We start from the raw sequence: 18,195 nt of genomic DNA on the forward strand, positions 1-18,195 counted from the left end.
TGAGGTTATGAACATGACTGCATTTCAGTCACACTACAGTACACACACACACACACGTCAGATTTTAATGTTAGAAAAAATTATACATCGGGAATTCTTAGTAAACAAATGTTCTGAATGGTTTATTAACCTAAAGAAATTAAATAACATAGTACAAGGTGTCTTTGATTATAATAAAGCCTATTATTAACATTATTTAAATACAGTATCCATCGTAGTTGGGTGTTCGGCAGCGTTAGCAAACTCATCATCCAAATTCAAGTAGGTACGTATGTATGAGACAAGTCCCAAATCATCATCATCATCATCACTGGAAACTGTATACTGAAATGAGTTCAAAAGCCTAGTTCAGGATTACAATTCATACCACAATGGTTGCTTCTTAGCCTCTATCAACACCAAGATGTGCTTCTCGTCTCTTTAGGGGTGTGTTGCTGGTAGATAAAACTCCATAGTTGAGAAGAGAAGAAATGCAGCCTATGATCAAGTAAGACAAAAATGGAACATTGTTCAACCCATCATTGATCTCAAGTATAGTCAGTCCTTGCATCCATAGCTACATCTATGAATGTGAGAGGTTACACTTCTCCAGTTGTTTACCCAAAAAATGCTTTGTAGTTGTTTGAATCTCAGATTGCCCCTTTAAGGTCAGATTCCATAAACCCTTTGGTACAGTATGTACTTCACCCAACAGAGTGGCGTTAGTGTGTTTACCTTTTATAAACATGTGTGAGGGGAAGGGGGCGGGGCTCAGTGGCTGCTGGGGAACTGTCCGTGTGTGTTGATGGACTGTTGCAGCTTCTCCTCTTTGGCCCTTCTGCTGTGGCAGAGCTGTACAGCGAGAACACACACACACACACACACACACACACACACACACACACACACACACACACGTCCAAATATGAAATCAAACATTGACTACTGTGTAACAGACTGTATTTACATAGAATCCCATTTCCTGGTTGTTGACTTGTTGCAGTACACCTTGTTCATATTACCACAGAGATGTTTAGACAGTCTCCATACACAACAGCTCAATGCTTCCCGGCTCTTTATTCGTGGACTATGTTATGATCCTTCTCTTCTAACTCTGCTAGTTCAGTTACTGGTAAAAGACAGACATATCCATCCCCGCACGATAGAATGCTACCACCGTTTTGACAACAAAGACGTGTTGAAATGTCAAAAAGTACATCTGAGGTAGAATTCTGCAGTGTGCTGGTATCAGTCTCCCATTACTTTTTGTCAGCTTGTGGACTTGACGTTTTGACAGTTAGTTCAGTTTACCGTCCTCTTCTCCATGAAGTTGGCCAGGAAGTCGTCGATGTCCGTCTTGCCCTCCAGGAAGCTCTCGGCCGTCTCCTCTGACTCCTCCTCCGCCTGGTGGGCTGCCACCTTCAGACGAGCCTGCAGGGCACTCAGACTGCAGCTCTGGAGAACAACACAAGTTCATAGGATAACACTTAAAAAAACATCGTTTTTTTTTGTTTTCAAACCTCAAAATGGACTCTGACGTCAAGCCAAATCCACACCCCACAACACCAGTTGTGTTGTGAATAATCTGTATATGTTTCAACCCCAAAAACATGGACAAGATGAGCAGCAAATAAAACAACTCATGGCCTGGGTCATGGACTTGTCAATATTGATCTACTTTTGAGGTTTGATCATCACGTGTGTGTTTAGTGCAGGGAACACCTCACCTCACTGATGTCATGCTGTCTCTGCATCTTGGTCTCAAAGGCCGATTTGTTCTGGGTTAGCTGCTCGTACTGTCAACACAACAAGTAAGAACAACTAGCGTTCACAACACAATATACCGTCTACAGCAATCTATAGCAGTAGGACTGATCCCGACGCACATTTCAACTTGGCTCAATGGTACAAGTTGGTATCAGCTATAACGTTAGTAACAAACTGACAGTTGTCATGAGACATTCATACAGGTAGAGTGTGATTGCTAACGTATATTGACAGACAGACCCTCTGCATTCATTAGCCAGTGAGTGAGTATTATTCAACGGCAGCTAGCCTAGTGGTTAGAGCGTTGGGCCAGTAACCAAAAGGTTTCTGGATCGAATCCCTGAGCTGACAAGGTAAAAATATGTCGTTCTGCCCCTGAACAAGGCAGTAAACCCACTGTTCCCCGGTAGGCTGTCATTGTAAATAAGAATTTGTTCTTAACTGACTTGCCTGGTAAAATTAAAAAAAAGTCTGGGTTCCTCACCTTGAACAGCATTTCTTGTCTCGTCCCCTCCAGCTGAGGTTCCAGCTGCAGGTTCTTCTCTGGGAGAGAGATGACCAAGACATGTCAGTGTGTGTCCCAGGGCAGCAGTGAACTCAGCTTCAACACTTCCCCACTTTCTAGCACACACTCATTTCACTACCTGCCCATATGAACTGACTGAGGATCTGTGTTACCATAGCGATTATGAGCTTGACACCAAAAGTGGCCCTGCACCAGTAACTTGCCGATTCCTTTTGGGAGTTTGAGCTTTTGGGCTCCTGGGATAGTAGCCCTTCATCTCCTTACTGAGTCAGATGAACTCATGGATAAAAATGTTATGTCTCTGTGTGCAGTTTGAAGGGAGTTGTAGGTCGTTTCTGGAGCCATTGCTAACTAGCGTTAGCATGACTGGAAGCTCATAATAGCCATGGTCCTTGATCTAGCATTTGTTTGTGTGTACATGGTGGGTCACAAGAAAACACTAAAGGCTTTGGCTATACAGAGTGTCACCCACTGCCCAGTCAATTTTAGCAACCACCACTAGTGTGTAGGGAGACTCACTGGCCATGTCCACGATGCTGTTGACCAGCTCCTCCTTGTCAGTGGTGACCTGTTTGAGCTGGGGCAGACACACAAACAACTCCAGCAGCACGTCCTCCTGCTCACTCATGTCCTTCAGCTGGGACACACTGGGGACAACACACACACAGTCAGTCAGTCAGAGAGGGATATGGTGGGACAGATGGATGAAATCATACCTTGAAGGCAGAACCCAGTGTGTCAGAGTGAGCAATGAGCTGTCGCCCACTCTCAGCTATGATGTGGGCGTGCCCCAAGGGTCAATACTGGGGCCCCTCCTGTTCAGCCTGTACATTAATGATCTGCCTTCTCTCTGTACTGGGTCTGAAGTTCAAATGTATGCAGATGATATATGTGCATGCAAAGAGCAAACAACATGCTACACAAGAACTCACTACTGTAGTGGTCCTGGTTACAAAGTGGCTCAGTGACTCATGTTTGCATCTCAATGTGAAAAAAAACTGTCTGCATGTTCCTCACAAAGAGGGCAACTGATGCCGCTGAGCCAGATGTCTATGTGATTCCAACCTCTCTTGTAAAAAGTAGGTGAACAAGGTAACTCAAATAACCAAATTCAACTTAGCGAATTTGCGATTCATGCGAAATTGTTTGACTACGGAGGTATAAAAACTGCACTTCAAATCTATGACACTCCCCCACTTAACATACTGCTTGACTAGTTGGGCCCAAGCTTGCTGTACTGCATGCTACATGTTGCTTGTTCTATGTTGCTCTGTCTGCGTGCTACGTGTTGCTTGTCCTATGTTTCTCTGTCTGCGTGTTGCTTGTTCTATGTTTCTCTGTCTGCGTGCTACGTGTTGCTTGTCCTATGTTTCTCTGTCTGCGTGCTACGTGTTGCTTGTCCTATGTTTCTCTGTCTGCGTGCTACGTGTTGCTTGTCCTATGTTTCTCTGCCTGCGTGCTACGTGTTGCTTGTCCTATTTTTCTCTGCCTGCGTGCTACGTGTTGCTTGTCCTATTTTTCTCTGCCTGCGTGCTACGTGTTGCTTGTCCTATGTTGCTTTGTCTACGTGCTACGTGTTGCTTGTCCTATGTTGCTCTGAATGTTATATCTAAACGTTTCTTTGAGTCGTGTCCTCATACGTTACATTTGGACTCAACGGCCCAAAAAGTGGGCGACGTATTAAACTCCAGTGGCAGAATGCACATACCTCATTTCAGACAGCTCAGGAAATGTTTCAGGAATCTCAGGCATCTTGTACATGTAGCCGTTCAACCCAGCCTGTTGCAGACAGAGTGATATCACGTCTTATGTAGCTTACCAACACATAAAACAAGTAGCTAAGCACTTGACCATCACAGCAGTACTCCAGTACAGAAGCTCTAGTCCGCAGGTGGCTGACAGGCCTCAGTGCCTGGCAACAGTTGTTAGGGTATTGTGTGCTTAGGGCTGGTGGTGAGGTGTTTAGAAAATAAAGTATAATATAATACAAATATAATAGATGCCCCCAATGATTCTAACTAGAAGAACAGGTCAGTCTGTGGGTATTTGTCTGTCCTGATGAAACATTGCTACATTAAACCTCTTGAGGCGTCTAAACTGCATGCCAAATAGTCTCCTTAACTTATACATTTTGGTATTATGTCGGTATTAGCCAGATATCTACTGGGTAAACTACACTTCAGTGAACCTGCGGCAGTGCATTTACCTGGGAGTCTGCGGTGGGTACGGGGAGAGGCAGGTCGGTGATGAGGCCGTAGACAGGGGCTGCTGCCCAGGGTGGGCCGTGACCCTGAGCTCCCTCTACACCCGCGTGGGGCATGGGGGGCGGGGTGGGGCCCCCGGGGGGCGGCCCGTAGTGGAAGATCTGTGTGGGGTAGGGAGGTATCCCCGACGGCTTGTACATGTTACTGCACCACAGAGAGAGAGATGGCAGGGAGGAAAGATGGGAGAAACAGAAAGCTGGTGAGAATGGGTTCCCTTTGTGAAGAAACTGTACTCAGTTAAATGACACTAGTCACTGAGCTAGTCTTTCTGCCTCCTTGTATCCTTCACTGTAAAGCTATGGCAGTTATTATGGCTGTCTCATGTGACTTCTTACACCTTTTGATTGTCCTTTCATTGCGTATTACATGCAACCCAAAGAATTTGCCTTCAAGGGCCAACAAAGGATTACATGATGACATGTTGTGTGGTACTGACTAAGGGAAGCCGGTGGGGCCAGATGTCAGGACCGGTGGACTCTTCCAGAACTCATCCAGGAGACTCTGGATGACTTTGCCCAGATCTGAGTGCATTCCAAACTGAGAACAAATTAACATAGGCCTGTTAGCTTCATGACAAGCACATGAATACCAGATATTTGCATCCATGTCAACACCTGCCCTTATACAGACAATGAACTAGTAACGAAACAAGTATAAATACCTAGAGAAAAACATTAAATGGTTACCATTCAGATCACCACAGATTTTGCTTCCCTTGTCTCTTGTATTGTTGACGTAGACCTAGTTGAGAAGGACTTACATTGGTAATGAGGGGGCTGGTAACCATGGTGCCATTGTTGCTGTCTACCAGGTGATGTCCGACTGGAGGGTACACACTGACTACTGGTTTCTCCTGAGGAAACTGAGGCGGAAGCAAGCTGCAGAGGAAGAGAAAAAAGGGGGAGATAGGGGGAAAAGGGGGAGAAAGGTAGAGAGAGAGGTCATTGAAAGTGATAGTAGCCTATGAGTTCTGAGGGTTTGAGTCCTATTGATACTGCAAGAAATAATCAACAAGTCAGACATAGCCAGGTAAATGGAAGATTAACCTAGCTGTACTGTAAACCAATGGCAGGATGAGCTATTGGGGTTTACACACACGTTGACACTGATAGGACAACATGCTCATATGTTGATGCTAAAACGTAAACATGTATTCATCTGTTAATGCTAACTCTGTAAACGTGCAGCTCACTCACATGTTGACGCTGATGGTTGAGTTGTTGACTGTGAAAGGGATTCTGTACTCCACATCTTTCTGGATCTCTGCTAAGCTGTAGGAGAAGAAAACCGAAACATATAACGTTAGATACAAACAAGTTTATCCACCTTACACACAATACTTTGAAAGGTGCCAACACGTCAATCCAAAACGTATTGAGCTAGTTAGAATATTGAAAAAGATAGTGACATACATGTATACATTGTTCATGTTAGTTAAATAACGTTACAATTATGTCACCTATAAAGTTAGGCTGAATATCTAGAAGAGAGCTGAGAGGCACCTCTCTCTAATGTTACTTGTAAACAATACATAATACTTTAATCTGACCTAGTCCCATCAACTGTCGGTGTTGCGATAGGGGGCACTAACGTTAGCTCGCACCATACACACTAATTACGCCTCGTGACAACGCTTTAAATAGTAACAAATACTTTAGCTAGCTATCAAGGCCGACAAGCCACGTAGTTAGCCATAACTAGCTAGTTAGCATTGCTAGTACGTGATGTTGATATACCTGGAGTGGGCAGCTTTGAGAGACTCGATCTGCCGTTGTCTTTGTTGCTGCAAGCTATTGGGAGGTGGGAGAGGTCCGGAACCCTTGGATAAGGGGAAAAGCCAGTTCATCCTATTCTGGCTGGACACGAGCTTGAACTTAACTAGCTAGCTAATTAATTAATAAATCACTATCCAGCCTCAACAAGAACAGACGAGACAGACAAGGGAAGGAGAAAACCCCGTCAAGATGTAGCCAATGTTCGCTAGCTACTTGCACAGCGATAACTTTCGGTATGGCATATCTTAGATGGTCGTAAAAAATAACTATTCAGTTTCTCCGCTTGAAGCATTTATCCAAAATTGGCACTGTCATTCTTGGTAAGCTTAGTAGCTACCGAGCACACAAACGGATAATAGGAAGACAACAACCGTCGTTGTGTACGAGCATGATTAAGTAGTTTGCGTACTACCTCACTGTACACAAAGAAACTAGGAAGGTAAATGTACAAATATTTTTTTAGGGAAAATAACTATACTGTGACATATATTTAAAAGGAATAAAATTGTTCTGGCAAATGTAACATAATGGTAATGTTTTTCGTTTTTTTTACATTCTCCGCATCAGGAGTTGAGAGGTCAATGCGCATACTTCAATGACGTCACCGTTTTTACAGTTTGTACCACAGCATTCCTCTGGTTTCTACTGTCACTACAAAGAACATCGATTGGGCAATAGGGGAAAAATTACTCTAGAAGATTTAAGAACTGCACCTCTAATTAAGTTGACATTACTTGATCATGACCTAGTGAAAGATTACATAGCATGGTTTCACTCTTATATACGTCTAATGATAAAGTACATACTATGATAACAGCCGGCACGTTGTTATACCACCTACATTACATATAAATACGTGATCAGTATTCTTGTTTTATTTGCACAGACTAAAGTCTAACCACTCTGATCATATTCCCTCCCTCAATGCTCCACAAGGAAACAAAGAACGGTCATCAATGGCAGAGAGCGGATGAACTAAATCATTACTCAAAGCCCGCTTCGCGCTCAGAAGGGAATATCACGTCTCATCATCGTGGGTAGCGAGACCAAACACTTTAGAAACACATTTCTCAAGTCAAGAACTATAGAAATGATCCCTGAAAGTATAGTCTTAATTTAATTGAGGGCGAGCGAGGGTAGCCTATGTTGGAGCTGTCATTCTCACTAACGGTTTCCCACCATATAAAGAGCACGCTATACGACCACGTGGCCGAAATAATGCTTATCGGTTTACAAAACAGTTGTTATACCCATGAAAGCTTCACAAAATACATGTTCAAGTTGCCCCACAATAGAACTTTGGAAATGAGGGAGGTGCCAGAGGGTAATAGTGCAGTTTTTAGGGGACTGCTATTGGCTGAAAACGTCAATGGCCCACAATAAAGAAAATACAATTTAGATATAAAATGTAATTGAACAATTGGAATTAGAACTGGATTGGCATGATGGAGATTGCTTTGCAATAAATGTCCTATGCAATACTACGTTTGACATTTAGCAGCATTGAAGCCAGTTTAACTATTCTCATGAAATAATTACTGACTTCCAGATGTGTTGTAACAGTGTAAACCTATTGATTCATTTATTTAACAATAATTAGTCTAACCACTCTGATCATATTCCCTCCCTCAATGCTCCACAAGGAAGCAAAGAACGGTCATCAATGGCAGAAAGCGGATGAACTGAATCATTACTCAAAGCCCGCTTCGCGCTCAGAAGGGAATATCGCATCTCATCATCGTGGGTAGCGAGACCAAACACTTTAGAAACACATTTCTCAAGTCAAGAACTATAGAAATGATCCCTGAAAGTATAGTCTTAATTTAATTGAGGGCGAGCGAGGGTAGCCTATGTTGGAGCTGTCATTCTCACTAACGGTTTCCCACCTTATAAAGAGCAAGCTTTAGGAAGGACCACGTGGCTGAAATCATGTTTATCGGGCTACTTTTCATCAACTGCTCATCAATAACATATGGAATCAGTTATTGTCGTGTTTTATGCCCAAGCAAGCTTCACAAAAAACATTCTCAAGTTTGTTCCACAATAGAACTTTGCAAATGAGGGAGGTGCCAGAAGGTACTGATTGCATCTTTTAGGGGACTGGTATTGGCTGAAAAAGTCAATGGCCTACAATAGAGAAAATACACGAAAATGAAATGTAGAAATGAAATGTAATTGAAAAGGTAGAGTTCTGACTGGATTAAAATCACAAATCTCCTATACAACGTCATAGCAAGGTTGACAACAGGAACATTAAACAGTATTGAAACCAACGGTGTTATGGTGATAATCTATTTACTAACCTGAAGTACAGTACATATTGTAAATAAATTCATATTAACAATATTTAGAGCTAACCACTCTGATCATATTCCCTCCCTCAATGCTCCACAAGGAAACAAAGAACGGTCATCAATGGCAGAAAGCGGATGAACTGAATCATTACTCAAAGCCCGCTTCGCGCTCAGAAGGAAATATCGCATCTCATCATCGTGGGTAGCGAGACCAAACACTTTAGAAACACATTTCTCAAGTCAAGAACTATAGAAATGATCCCTGAAAGTATAGTCTTAACGTATCTATGGGCGAGCAAGGGTAGGGAATGTTGGAGCTGTCATTCTGACTGACGGTTTCACAGCGCCCTCTCTCATTGTCACTACCTACAGTCGCTTCTCACTGTATGCAGAGCGCGATACAGCAGCACGTGGCAGCAAGTCATACCTTACTATTGACCTTTTTTTTATATATCAGCTATCACATAGTATTGAATGTAAAGTAACAGTTCATAAACATATAATATCATTTACTGGCTCACTGAAACCACATATGTCCCAGATTCACAGAATACATTCTCTAGTTGGCTAAAATGAAATAATGGGAGGTACCTACCAGAGGCTGCTCAGTTGTTGGGCGACTACTACCATTGGCTGAAAAACACAGTGGTATACGTTAGATAATATATTTATTGTTTTATACTGAACACAGATATAAACGCAACTAGAACAATTTAAACTACTTTACTGTGATAGTTCATATAAGGAAATTGTTTAATTTAAATAATTTAATTAGGCCCTAATCGATGGATTTCACATGACAAGGTGCGTTCTCAGCCCTCTCCTGTACTCCCTGTTCCCCCTATGACTGCGTGACCACGCACGCCTCCAACTCAATCATCAAGTTTGCAGACGACACAACAGTCGTAGGCCTGATTACCAACAATGACGAGACCGCCTACAGGAAGGAGGTGAGGGCCCTGGCGGAGTGGTGCCAGGAAAATACCCTCTCCCTCAACGTCAACAAAACGAAGGAGCTGATCGTGGACTTCAGGAAACAGCAGAGGGAGCATGCCCCTATCCACATCGACAGGACCGCAGTGGAGAAGGTGGAAAGCTTCAAGTTCCTCGGAATGCACATCACTGACAATCTGAAATGGTCCACCCACACAGACAGCATGGTGAAGAAGGCGCAACAGCATTTCGTTACACCTGCAATAACATCTGCTAAATATGTGTATTTTTACAGACAGAAATACTCCTCAGTTTCATCAGCTGTCCAGGTGGCTGGTCTCAAATGATCCCGCAGGTGTGGAGGTCCTGGGCTGGCGTGGTTACACCTGGTCTGTGGTTGTGAGGCTGTTTGGATGTACTGCCAAATTCTGTCAAACGACGTTGGAGGTGGCATATGGTAGAGAAATTAACATTCAATTCTCTGGAAAGAGCTCTGGTGGACATTCCTGCAGCCAGCATGACAATTGCATGCTCCCTCAAAACTTGAGACATCAGCGGCATTGTGTTGTGTGACAAAACTGCACCTTGTAGAGTGTCCTTTTATTGTCCCCAGCACAAGATTTAATACTGTTTAATCAGCTTCTTGATATGCCACACTTGTCAGGTGGATGGACTCGCTTGGCAAATGAGAAATGCTCACTAATAAGGATTTAAACAAATTTGTACACAACATTTAAGAGAAATAAGCTTTTTGTGCATATGGAACATTTCTGGGAACTTTTATATCAGCTCATGAAACATGGGACCAACATTTCACATGTTGTTTATCTTTCTGTTCAGTAGAGTTGTACCGCAGCTGAAAAGTGGGCATTGTTGACATCATCGCTATGATGAATGGAAATAGATGCGCTGTCTTTTTCCAGCGCAACATCAAAGATGAATAACAGCGCTGAAATGACATTATTAAACTATTGCATCAATGTAATACTATGAAACGTTTGTTTAGTTTTCACTTTAACAAGATTAAGAGTGCACCACTCTGATCAAATTCTGGTGATGAGTCGTTCGCGAACGAGTGGGCTCTAAGAACCGGCTCTTGTAGGTGAACGTTGGGAGCCGGCTCACATATCAGAAGAGCCGAATCTATTTATAAAAATATTTAAAAATTAAGATATGAATAATCAAAAGATTTAAATGAATAGAGAATTCTATTTCAAAGAATGAAAAAATAAGTAAAATAATATAGGCCTAACTGCTCAAGCGCTCACATTCATTCTGACTGTCTGCTTAGACTAACAGCCTCATCTGTTGTTCCTGTCAATCAGACACACAGTGTCAACCAATGAACCAAAGATGCATGAGGGAGGGCCGAGCCAACTCACTCACAGTCACACACTTAGCAGCCGAGGAGAGAGGAAGGACAGCTGTGAAAACAACAGCTGGAAAACGAGTCGGAAGCACAGTAGCATTTGGATGCATTTTAATAATGTAGACAATGTTAGAGCACAGTGTAGAATTTGCCAAAACAAATTTCATATAAAGCCGGTTCTATGCACAACCTACACCGGCATATGTGAACTGTGCACCCAACTGTGAAGCTAGCTGTAGCGGAGCTTCGAGAAACTAGCGGCCTGCTAGTGATAGTGGTGGAGCCAGCACCTCCACACGTGGAGATGTATCCACTCAGTCAAGTAGGCCTACTCCGCGACCCACAGCAACGCAGTCTTCTATGGACCAGTTTATGCCAAAGTCTATGTCTGTAGCAAAACAAGGCCAAATTGATATTACATTGGCTTAAAGATTGCTACTGATTTCCAGCCATTTTTGATCGTGGAGGACAGACGTTTAATAAATTATAGCAATAGTCTAAATCCAATGTACACAATTCCAAGCAGGAAAACCCTTTCAAAATCACTTATTCCACAACTGTACGAGAGCACACAGGCTTCAGTGCGGGAAAGAGTCCAAAAAGCTATTGCAGTTTGCCTTACCACAGATTATTTCACTTATAATTCACTGTATCACAAATCCAGTGGGTCAGAAGTTTACATACACTAAGTTGACTGTGCCTTTAAACAGCTTCGAAAATTCCAGAAAATGATGTCATGGCTTTAGAAGCTTCTGATAGGCTAATTGACATCATTTGAGTCAATTGGAGGTGTACCTGTGGATGTATTTCAAGACCTACCATCAAACTCGGTGCCTCTTTGCTTGACATCATGAGAAAATCAAAAGAAATCAGCCAAGACCTCAGAAAAAAATGTGTAGACCAAGTCTGGTTCATCCTTGGGAGCAATTTCCAAGGAGACCAAGTCTGTAGACCAAGTCTGGTTCATCCTTGGGAGCAATTTCCAAATGCCTGAAGGTACCACATTCATCTGTACAAACAATAGTACGCAAGTATAAACACCATGGGACCACGCAGCCGTTATACCGCTCAGGAAGGAAATGCATTCTGTGTCCTAGAGATGAACTTACTTTGGTGCGAAAAGTGCAAATCAATTCCAGAACAACAGCAAAGGACCTTGTGAAGATGCTGGAGGAAATGGGTACAAAAGTATCTATATCCACAGTAAAACGAGTCCTATATCGACATAACCTGAAAGGCCGCTCAGCAAGGAAGAAGCCACTGCTCCAAAACCGGCATAAAACAACCCAGACTACGGTTTGCAACTGCACATGGGAACAAAGATCATACATTTTGGAGAAATGTCCTTTGGTCTGATGAAACAAAAATAGAACTGTTTGGCCATAATGACCATCGTTATGGTCAGAGGAAAAAGGGAGATGCTTGCAAGCCGAAGAACACCATCCCAACTGTGAAGCATGGGGGTGGCAGCATCATGCTGTGGGGGTGCTTTGCTGCAGGAGGGACTGGTGCACCTCACAAAATAGATGGCATCATGAGGAAGCAAAATTATGTGGATATATTGAAGCAACATCTCAAGACAGTCAGGAAGTTAAAGCTTGGTTGCAAATGAGTCTTCCAAATGGACAATGACCCCAAGCATACTTCCAAAGTTGTGGTGAAATGGCTTAAGGACAACAAAGTCAAGGTATTGGAGTGGCCATCACAAAGCCCTGACCTCAATCCCATAGAAAATTTGTGGGCAGAACTGAAAAAGTGTGTGCGAGCAAGGAGGCCTACAAACCTGACTCAGTTACACCAGCTCTGTCAGGAGGAATGGTCCAAAATTCACCCAACTTACTGAGGGAAGCTTGTGGAAGGCTACCCGAAACGTTTGACCCAAGTTAAACAATTTAAAGGCAATGCTACCAAATACTAATTGAGTGCATGTAATCTTCTGACCCACTGGGAATGTGATGAAAGAAATAAAAGCTGAAAGAAATAATTATCTCTACTATTATTCTGACATTTCACATTCTTAAAATAAAGTGGTGATCCTAACTGACCTAAGACAGGGAATTTTACTAGGATTAAATGTCAGGAATTGTGAAAAACTGAGTTTAAATGTATTTAGCTAAGGTGTATGTAAACTTCCGACTTCAACTATATATACACACACACTTGTATATACACACACATTTTTTGTACTTTTGTATTTTTTAATTTTTAAAATTGATTTAAAAAAAATTTTTTTATGTTTATTGAAAATAAACTATATGTAATTAAAGTCAGTCTTGCATGATTCTGTTTATTTTTTGGTCCGTTTCAACATTATGGACATGGGTGTGTCTGAGGTCCATTTGGCCTGGCCCACAGCTTCCTTCAATGATGGATTCTGAATAGCTCTGTTGATGAACTTCTGGCCAATGAATGACTGTCTATTATTAATTGGTGTGTCCAGATATGCTGTGGACGTGGTCATTGCTGATGTATCTTGGTAGTCTGTAAGCCATTTTTATTGCCATGTTTTGGATTATCTGAAGCCGATTCATTTGCTGTGGTGAAGCTGTTATCCAGGCTGGTAGGGCGTATTCAAAGAGAGATCGGATGTAGCTGATGTAGACTTTCAGCACTGTCTGAGGCGAGGCTCCGTATTTTCTTCCGCACAGCGTTTTTAAGTGGTTTAGTCTTTTTCCGACCCTCTCTCTCTATGTTCGCTATATGGGTTGTCCACTGTATGTTCTTCTGGAAGGTGACTCCAAGGAATTTTGCTTTTTTTTCTACTGTTATTACTTCACCGTAAAGTTTGAGATCTAAGGGTTTCTTGTTTTTTTGCTGGTGCTTCTTGTGAAGAGGACACATTGAGTCTTCTGTGGGTTCAGTTTTACTCGCCACATTTTTTGCAGCAAGTTGAGGACATTTGGAGCTGGACCAGTAGCAGAGGTCATCGGCAAACTGTGAGACTTGGCCTATGGTGGGTGGAGGGTAATAAATGTCTGATATGTATAGTAGAAAAAGTAGTGGGCTTAGGACTGCCCCCTGTGGGACACCTGCTTCAGGGGTAAATGGTGGGGATATTGCTGTGGAGACCTTCACTTTAATTATACGGTTGTGGAGAAAGCTAGTGACAATGTTTCTGAAGGAGAGTGGTAGATTGAGATTGGAGTCTGCAAGCCGGCAGCACAACCCATTGTGCCACATCTTATCAAGTGTTTTTTCTATATCAAAGAAAACCGCCAGGGGAAGTTCTTTTTTCTTGAAATTCCAAAGGATGTCCTCTGACAGTCTTCGAATATTATCGGTAGTTGATCTTGTTTTTCTAAAGCCAGCTTGGTGGATTCCAAGGAGGCCCATTTCGGCAGGTAGCCTAGTGGTTAGAGTGTTGGTCTAGTAACCGAAAGGTTGCAAGATCGAATCCCTGAGCTGACAAGGTAACAATATGTTTTTCTTCCCCTGAACAAGACATTTAACCCAATGTTCCTAGGCTGTCATTGAAAATAAGAATTTGTTCTTAACTGACTTGCCTAGTTAAATAATAACAATTTGCTCAGTCTTTGGGTGAGTACTCTCTCAAACAGCTTCCTGACATGACTGAGGAGGCTGATTGGTCTATAACTTGTGATGTTGTATGGGTCTTTACCAGGTTTGTGAATCATTGTGACAACTGCAGATTTCCAAGGTAGGGGAAAATAGCCATCCATGAGACATGTGGTGAAGAGATTAGAAAGAAGGTGCAGGTATTCATCAGGTGCTTTGGTTTTTGGTTTTAATTTCTTCAATAGTAACAGAGCGGATTAAGTGGAGTTATTTGAATGGAGGGCGAGCGTAGGTCGAAGCTGTCATTCTCACTAACGGTTTCCCACGGTATAAAGAGCACACTATAAGACCATGTGACCTAAATCAAGTTTTTCGTGTTACTTTTCATCAATAGGTCACATATGGAGTCAGTTATTGTCATATGTTTCATTGCATCACACAACAAACACTTGTTATGCCCAATAAAGCTTCACAAAAAACATGTTCAAATTGCCCCACAATAGAACTTTGCAAATTAGGGAGGTGCCAGAGGGTAATAGTGCAGTTTTTAGGAGAGTGCCAGAGGGTAATCAATCGCATCTCATCATCGTGGGTAGCGAGACCAAACACTTTAGAAACATTTCTCAAGTCAAGAACAATAGAAATGATCCAATTGGTTGAAAACGTCAGTGGCCCACAATAGAGAAAATACAATTTAGATGTAACATGTAATTGAACAATTTGAGTTCTGACTGGATTGGTATGATGAATGGAGATTGCTTTGTAATACATTTCCTATTTTTATTTCCTTGGGCTCACGAGTGGCGCAGCAATCTAAGGCACACCATCTCAGTGCTGGAGGCGTCACTACAGACCCTAGTTCGATCCCGGGCTGTATCACAACCGGCCGTGTTCGGGAGTCCCATAGGGCAGCGCACAATTGGCCCAGCGTCGCATGCATTACCACGTTTGACATTTAGCAGCATAGAAGCCAGTTTAACTATTTTCATGAAATAATTACTGACTTCCAGATGTGTTGTAACAGTGTAAACCTAATGATTCATTCAATATTTAACAGTAATTAGTCTAACCACTCTGATCATATTCCCTCCCTCAATGCTCCACAAGGAAACAAAGAACGGTCATCAATGGCAGAAAGCGGATGAACTGAATCATTACTCAAAGCCCGCTTCGCGCTCAGAAGGGAATATCGCGTCTCATCATCGTGGGTAGCGAGACCAAACACTTTAGAAACACATTTCTCAAGTCAAGAACTATAGAAATGATCCCTGAAAGTATAGTCTTAATTTAATTGAGGGCGAGCGAGGGTAGCCTATGTTGGAGCTGTCATTCTCACTAACGGTTTCCCACCATATAAAGAGCACGCTATACGACCACGTGGCCGAAATAATGCTTATCGGGCAACAAACAGTTGTTATACCCATGAAAGCTTCACAAAATACATGTTCAAGTTGCCCCACAATAGAACTTTGGAAATGAGGGAGGTGCCAGAGGGTAATAGTGCAGTTTTTAGGGGACTGCTATTGGCTGAAAACGTCAATGGCCCACAATAAAGAAAATACAATTTAGATATAAAATGTAATTGAACAATTGGAATTAGAACTGGATTGGCATGATGGAGATTGCTTTGCAATAAATGTCCTATGCAATACTACGTTTGACATTTAGCAGCATTGAAGCCAGTTTAACTATTCTCATGAAATAATTACTGACTTCCAGATATGTTGTAACAGTGTAAACCTATTGATCCATTTATTTAACAATAATTAGTCTAACCACTCTGATCATATTCCCTCCCTCAATGCTCCACAAGGAAGCAAAGAACGGTCATCAATGGCAGAAAGCGGATGAACTGAATCATTACTCAAAGCCCGCTTCGCGCTCAGAAGGGAATATCGCATCTCATCATCGTGGGTAGCGAGACCAAACACTTTAGAAACACATTTCTCAAGTCAAGAACTATAGAAATGATCCCTGAAAGTATAGTCTTAATTTAATTGAGGGCGAGCGAGGGTAGCCTATGTTGGAGCTGTCATTCTCACTAACGGTTTCCCACCTTATAAAGAGCACGCTTTAGGAAGGACCACGTGGCTGAAATCATGTTTATCGGGCTACTTTTCATCAACTGCTCATCAATAACATATGGAATCAGTTATTGTCGTGTTTTATGCCCAAGCAAGCTTCACAAAATACATTCTCAAGTTTGTTCCACAATAGAACTTTGCAAATGAGGGAGGTGCCAGAAGGTACTGATTGCAGCTTTTAGGGGACTGGTATTGGCTGAAAAAGTAAATGGCCTACAATAGAGAAAATACACGAAAATAAAATGTAGAAATGAAATGTAATTGAAAAGCTAGAGTTCTGACTGGATTAAAATCACAAATCTCCTATACAACGTCATAGCAAGGTTGACAACAGGAACATTAAACAGTATTGAAACCAACGGTGTTATGGTGATAATCTATTTACTAACCTGAAGTACAGTACATATTATAAATAAATTAATATTAACAATATTTAGAGCTAACCACTCTGATCATATTCCCTCCCTCAATGCTCCACAAGGAAACAAAGAACGGTCATCAATGGCAGAGAGCGGATGAACTGAATCATTACTCAAAGCCCGCTTCGCGCTCAGAAGGGAATATCGCATCTCATCATCGTGGGTAGCGAGACCAAACACTTTAGAAACACATTTCTCAAGTCAAGAACTATAGAAATGATCCCTGAAAGTATAGTCTTAACGTATCTATGGGCGAGCAAGGGTAGTCTATGTCGGGACAAGCATTTCCACTAGCGGTTTAATCAAAATTTGCATTGTCTGCGAGATTTACAGAGGTAAATATGCACCTATTCATGGACAAACAATATTTGTGATAAAATGTACGCCAATTACTATAATTATATATACAAATTGATTAATATTCTGTGAATCTCAGTACCCACAATACCTTGCTGGTAACAAGCACTGTTGACTGTGGCGGCAGAGCTGAGCTGGAGGTCAACTTTATATAATGATGTACTTGTTCTTTGTAAATTTAAAACATTACCCTACATATGTGTATTTTTTCGCTTTATTATAGTGAAATATGCACGAGAAGTTTCGAAAACATATTTACATGGTGGAATCGATTGATGAGCGTACTGGTGCGTTGGGGAGAAGTGTCCTGACGGAATCATAAGAACGCATTTTTCGTTCCACTTTTCAAATGAATGGCGCGTTACGCCACAAATTGATCTACTTGCGAAATAACGGCACAATAACATTAATATAAAGATGTGATAAAATAAGTAAAAACGCACTCATTAAAGCAGTATTAAACGTAGCTAGCTACACAAGCTGGTGTCACGGCCGTAATTATAGAAATACGTTTTAATGTGTCAACCTGGCAAAACTTTACTGACACAGTGAGAGGCTAGGAATGTGCGTTAGCTAGTGTAGCACAGCTAGCTAGCCAACTAACAGCTACATCTAATTTTTCGCTGAATTTACCAGCAGCCACAGGAGACTGCTAAGGACGCTCATAATAATGTCTTGAACGACGAATTGAATGACAGCAAACCCATGGGAACCGTGTTTGAGTCCACTCAAGCCATTACCACAAGCCCGTCCTCCCCAATTAAGGTGCCAGCAGCTCATAGCTAGCCTTCACAGTTCTCAGTTGATGAAAGGAAAATAAACAAACCGCAGTCTTTTTTTTTTAGAAAAACAACATACAATTTGATGATTGAAAATGTAGCTACCCAGCGCTGCCAAATAAAGTTATATCGT

General features: G+C 42.0%; 1 protein-coding gene and 6 non-coding genes across 7 annotated transcripts; all 7 read right to left on the bottom strand.

Annotated features, from left to right (window-relative positions):
- Positions 1–94: 94 nt before the first annotated feature.
- LOC123742414 (vacuolar protein sorting-associated protein 37A) lies at positions 95–6,722 on the bottom strand. The gene is made up of 12 exons (XM_045716430.1): positions 6,273–6,722; positions 5,733–5,807; positions 5,297–5,414; positions 4,973–5,073; positions 4,479–4,680; positions 3,981–4,051; positions 2,792–2,919; positions 2,231–2,289; positions 1,707–1,775; positions 1,291–1,434; positions 715–831; positions 95–477 (listed from the first exon to the last, which is right to left on the bottom strand). Exons 1-11 carry the CDS (start codon positions 6,380–6,382, stop codon positions 751–753), a joined length of 1,158 nt encoding a protein of 385 aa, XP_045572386.1. The 5' UTR covers positions 6,383–6,722; the 3' UTR covers positions 95–477; positions 715–750.
- A 486-nt stretch (positions 6,723–7,208) lies between these two features.
- LOC123742622 (small nucleolar RNA U3) lies at positions 7,209–7,424 on the bottom strand. The gene has a single exon (XR_006769772.1). It is a non-coding gene; the product is annotated as a small nucleolar RNA U3 (small nucleolar RNA).
- Positions 7,425–7,915: 491 nt separating this feature from the next.
- LOC123742624 (small nucleolar RNA U3) lies at positions 7,916–8,131 on the bottom strand. Its single transcript, XR_006769774.1, has one exon. It is a non-coding gene; the product is annotated as a small nucleolar RNA U3 (small nucleolar RNA).
- A 536-nt stretch (positions 8,132–8,667) lies between these two features.
- On the bottom strand, positions 8,668–8,883 carry LOC123742627 (small nucleolar RNA U3). Its single transcript, XR_006769777.1, has one exon. It is a non-coding gene; the product is annotated as a small nucleolar RNA U3 (small nucleolar RNA).
- A 6,608-nt stretch (positions 8,884–15,491) lies between these two features.
- LOC123742626 (small nucleolar RNA U3) lies at positions 15,492–15,707 on the bottom strand. Its single transcript, XR_006769776.1, has one exon. It is a non-coding gene; the product is annotated as a small nucleolar RNA U3 (small nucleolar RNA).
- Positions 15,708–16,197: 490 nt separating this feature from the next.
- LOC123742625 (small nucleolar RNA U3) lies at positions 16,198–16,413 on the bottom strand. The gene has a single exon (XR_006769775.1). It is a non-coding gene; the product is annotated as a small nucleolar RNA U3 (small nucleolar RNA).
- A 536-nt stretch (positions 16,414–16,949) lies between these two features.
- Positions 16,950–17,165, bottom strand: LOC123742623 (small nucleolar RNA U3). The gene has a single exon (XR_006769773.1). It is a non-coding gene; the product is annotated as a small nucleolar RNA U3 (small nucleolar RNA).
- Positions 17,166–18,195: the final 1,030 nt, after the last annotated feature.

The sequence above is a fragment of the Salmo salar genome, chromosome ssa04 (genome assembly GCF_905237065.1).
Source record: "Salmo salar chromosome ssa04, Ssal_v3.1, whole genome shotgun sequence".
Taxonomy (NCBI): domain Eukaryota; kingdom Metazoa; phylum Chordata; class Actinopteri; order Salmoniformes; family Salmonidae; genus Salmo; species Salmo salar.

Excerpts from the sequence above, each read along its gene's own strand:
- LOC123742414 (XM_045716430.1), bottom strand. The coding sequence starts at position 6,382 with ATGAACTGGCTTTTCCCCTTATCCAAGGGTTCCGGACCTCTCCCACCT. Across the intron at positions 5,074-5,296 it reads CCAGCCCCCTCATTACCAAT|TTTGGAATGCACTCAGATCT; the intron begins GTAAGTCCTTCT and ends ATTTGTTCTCAG. Across the intron at positions 2,920-3,980 it reads CCTGAGCTGTCTGAAATGAG|TGTGTCCCAGCTGAAGGACA; the intron begins GTATGTGCATTC and ends TGTTGTCCCCAG.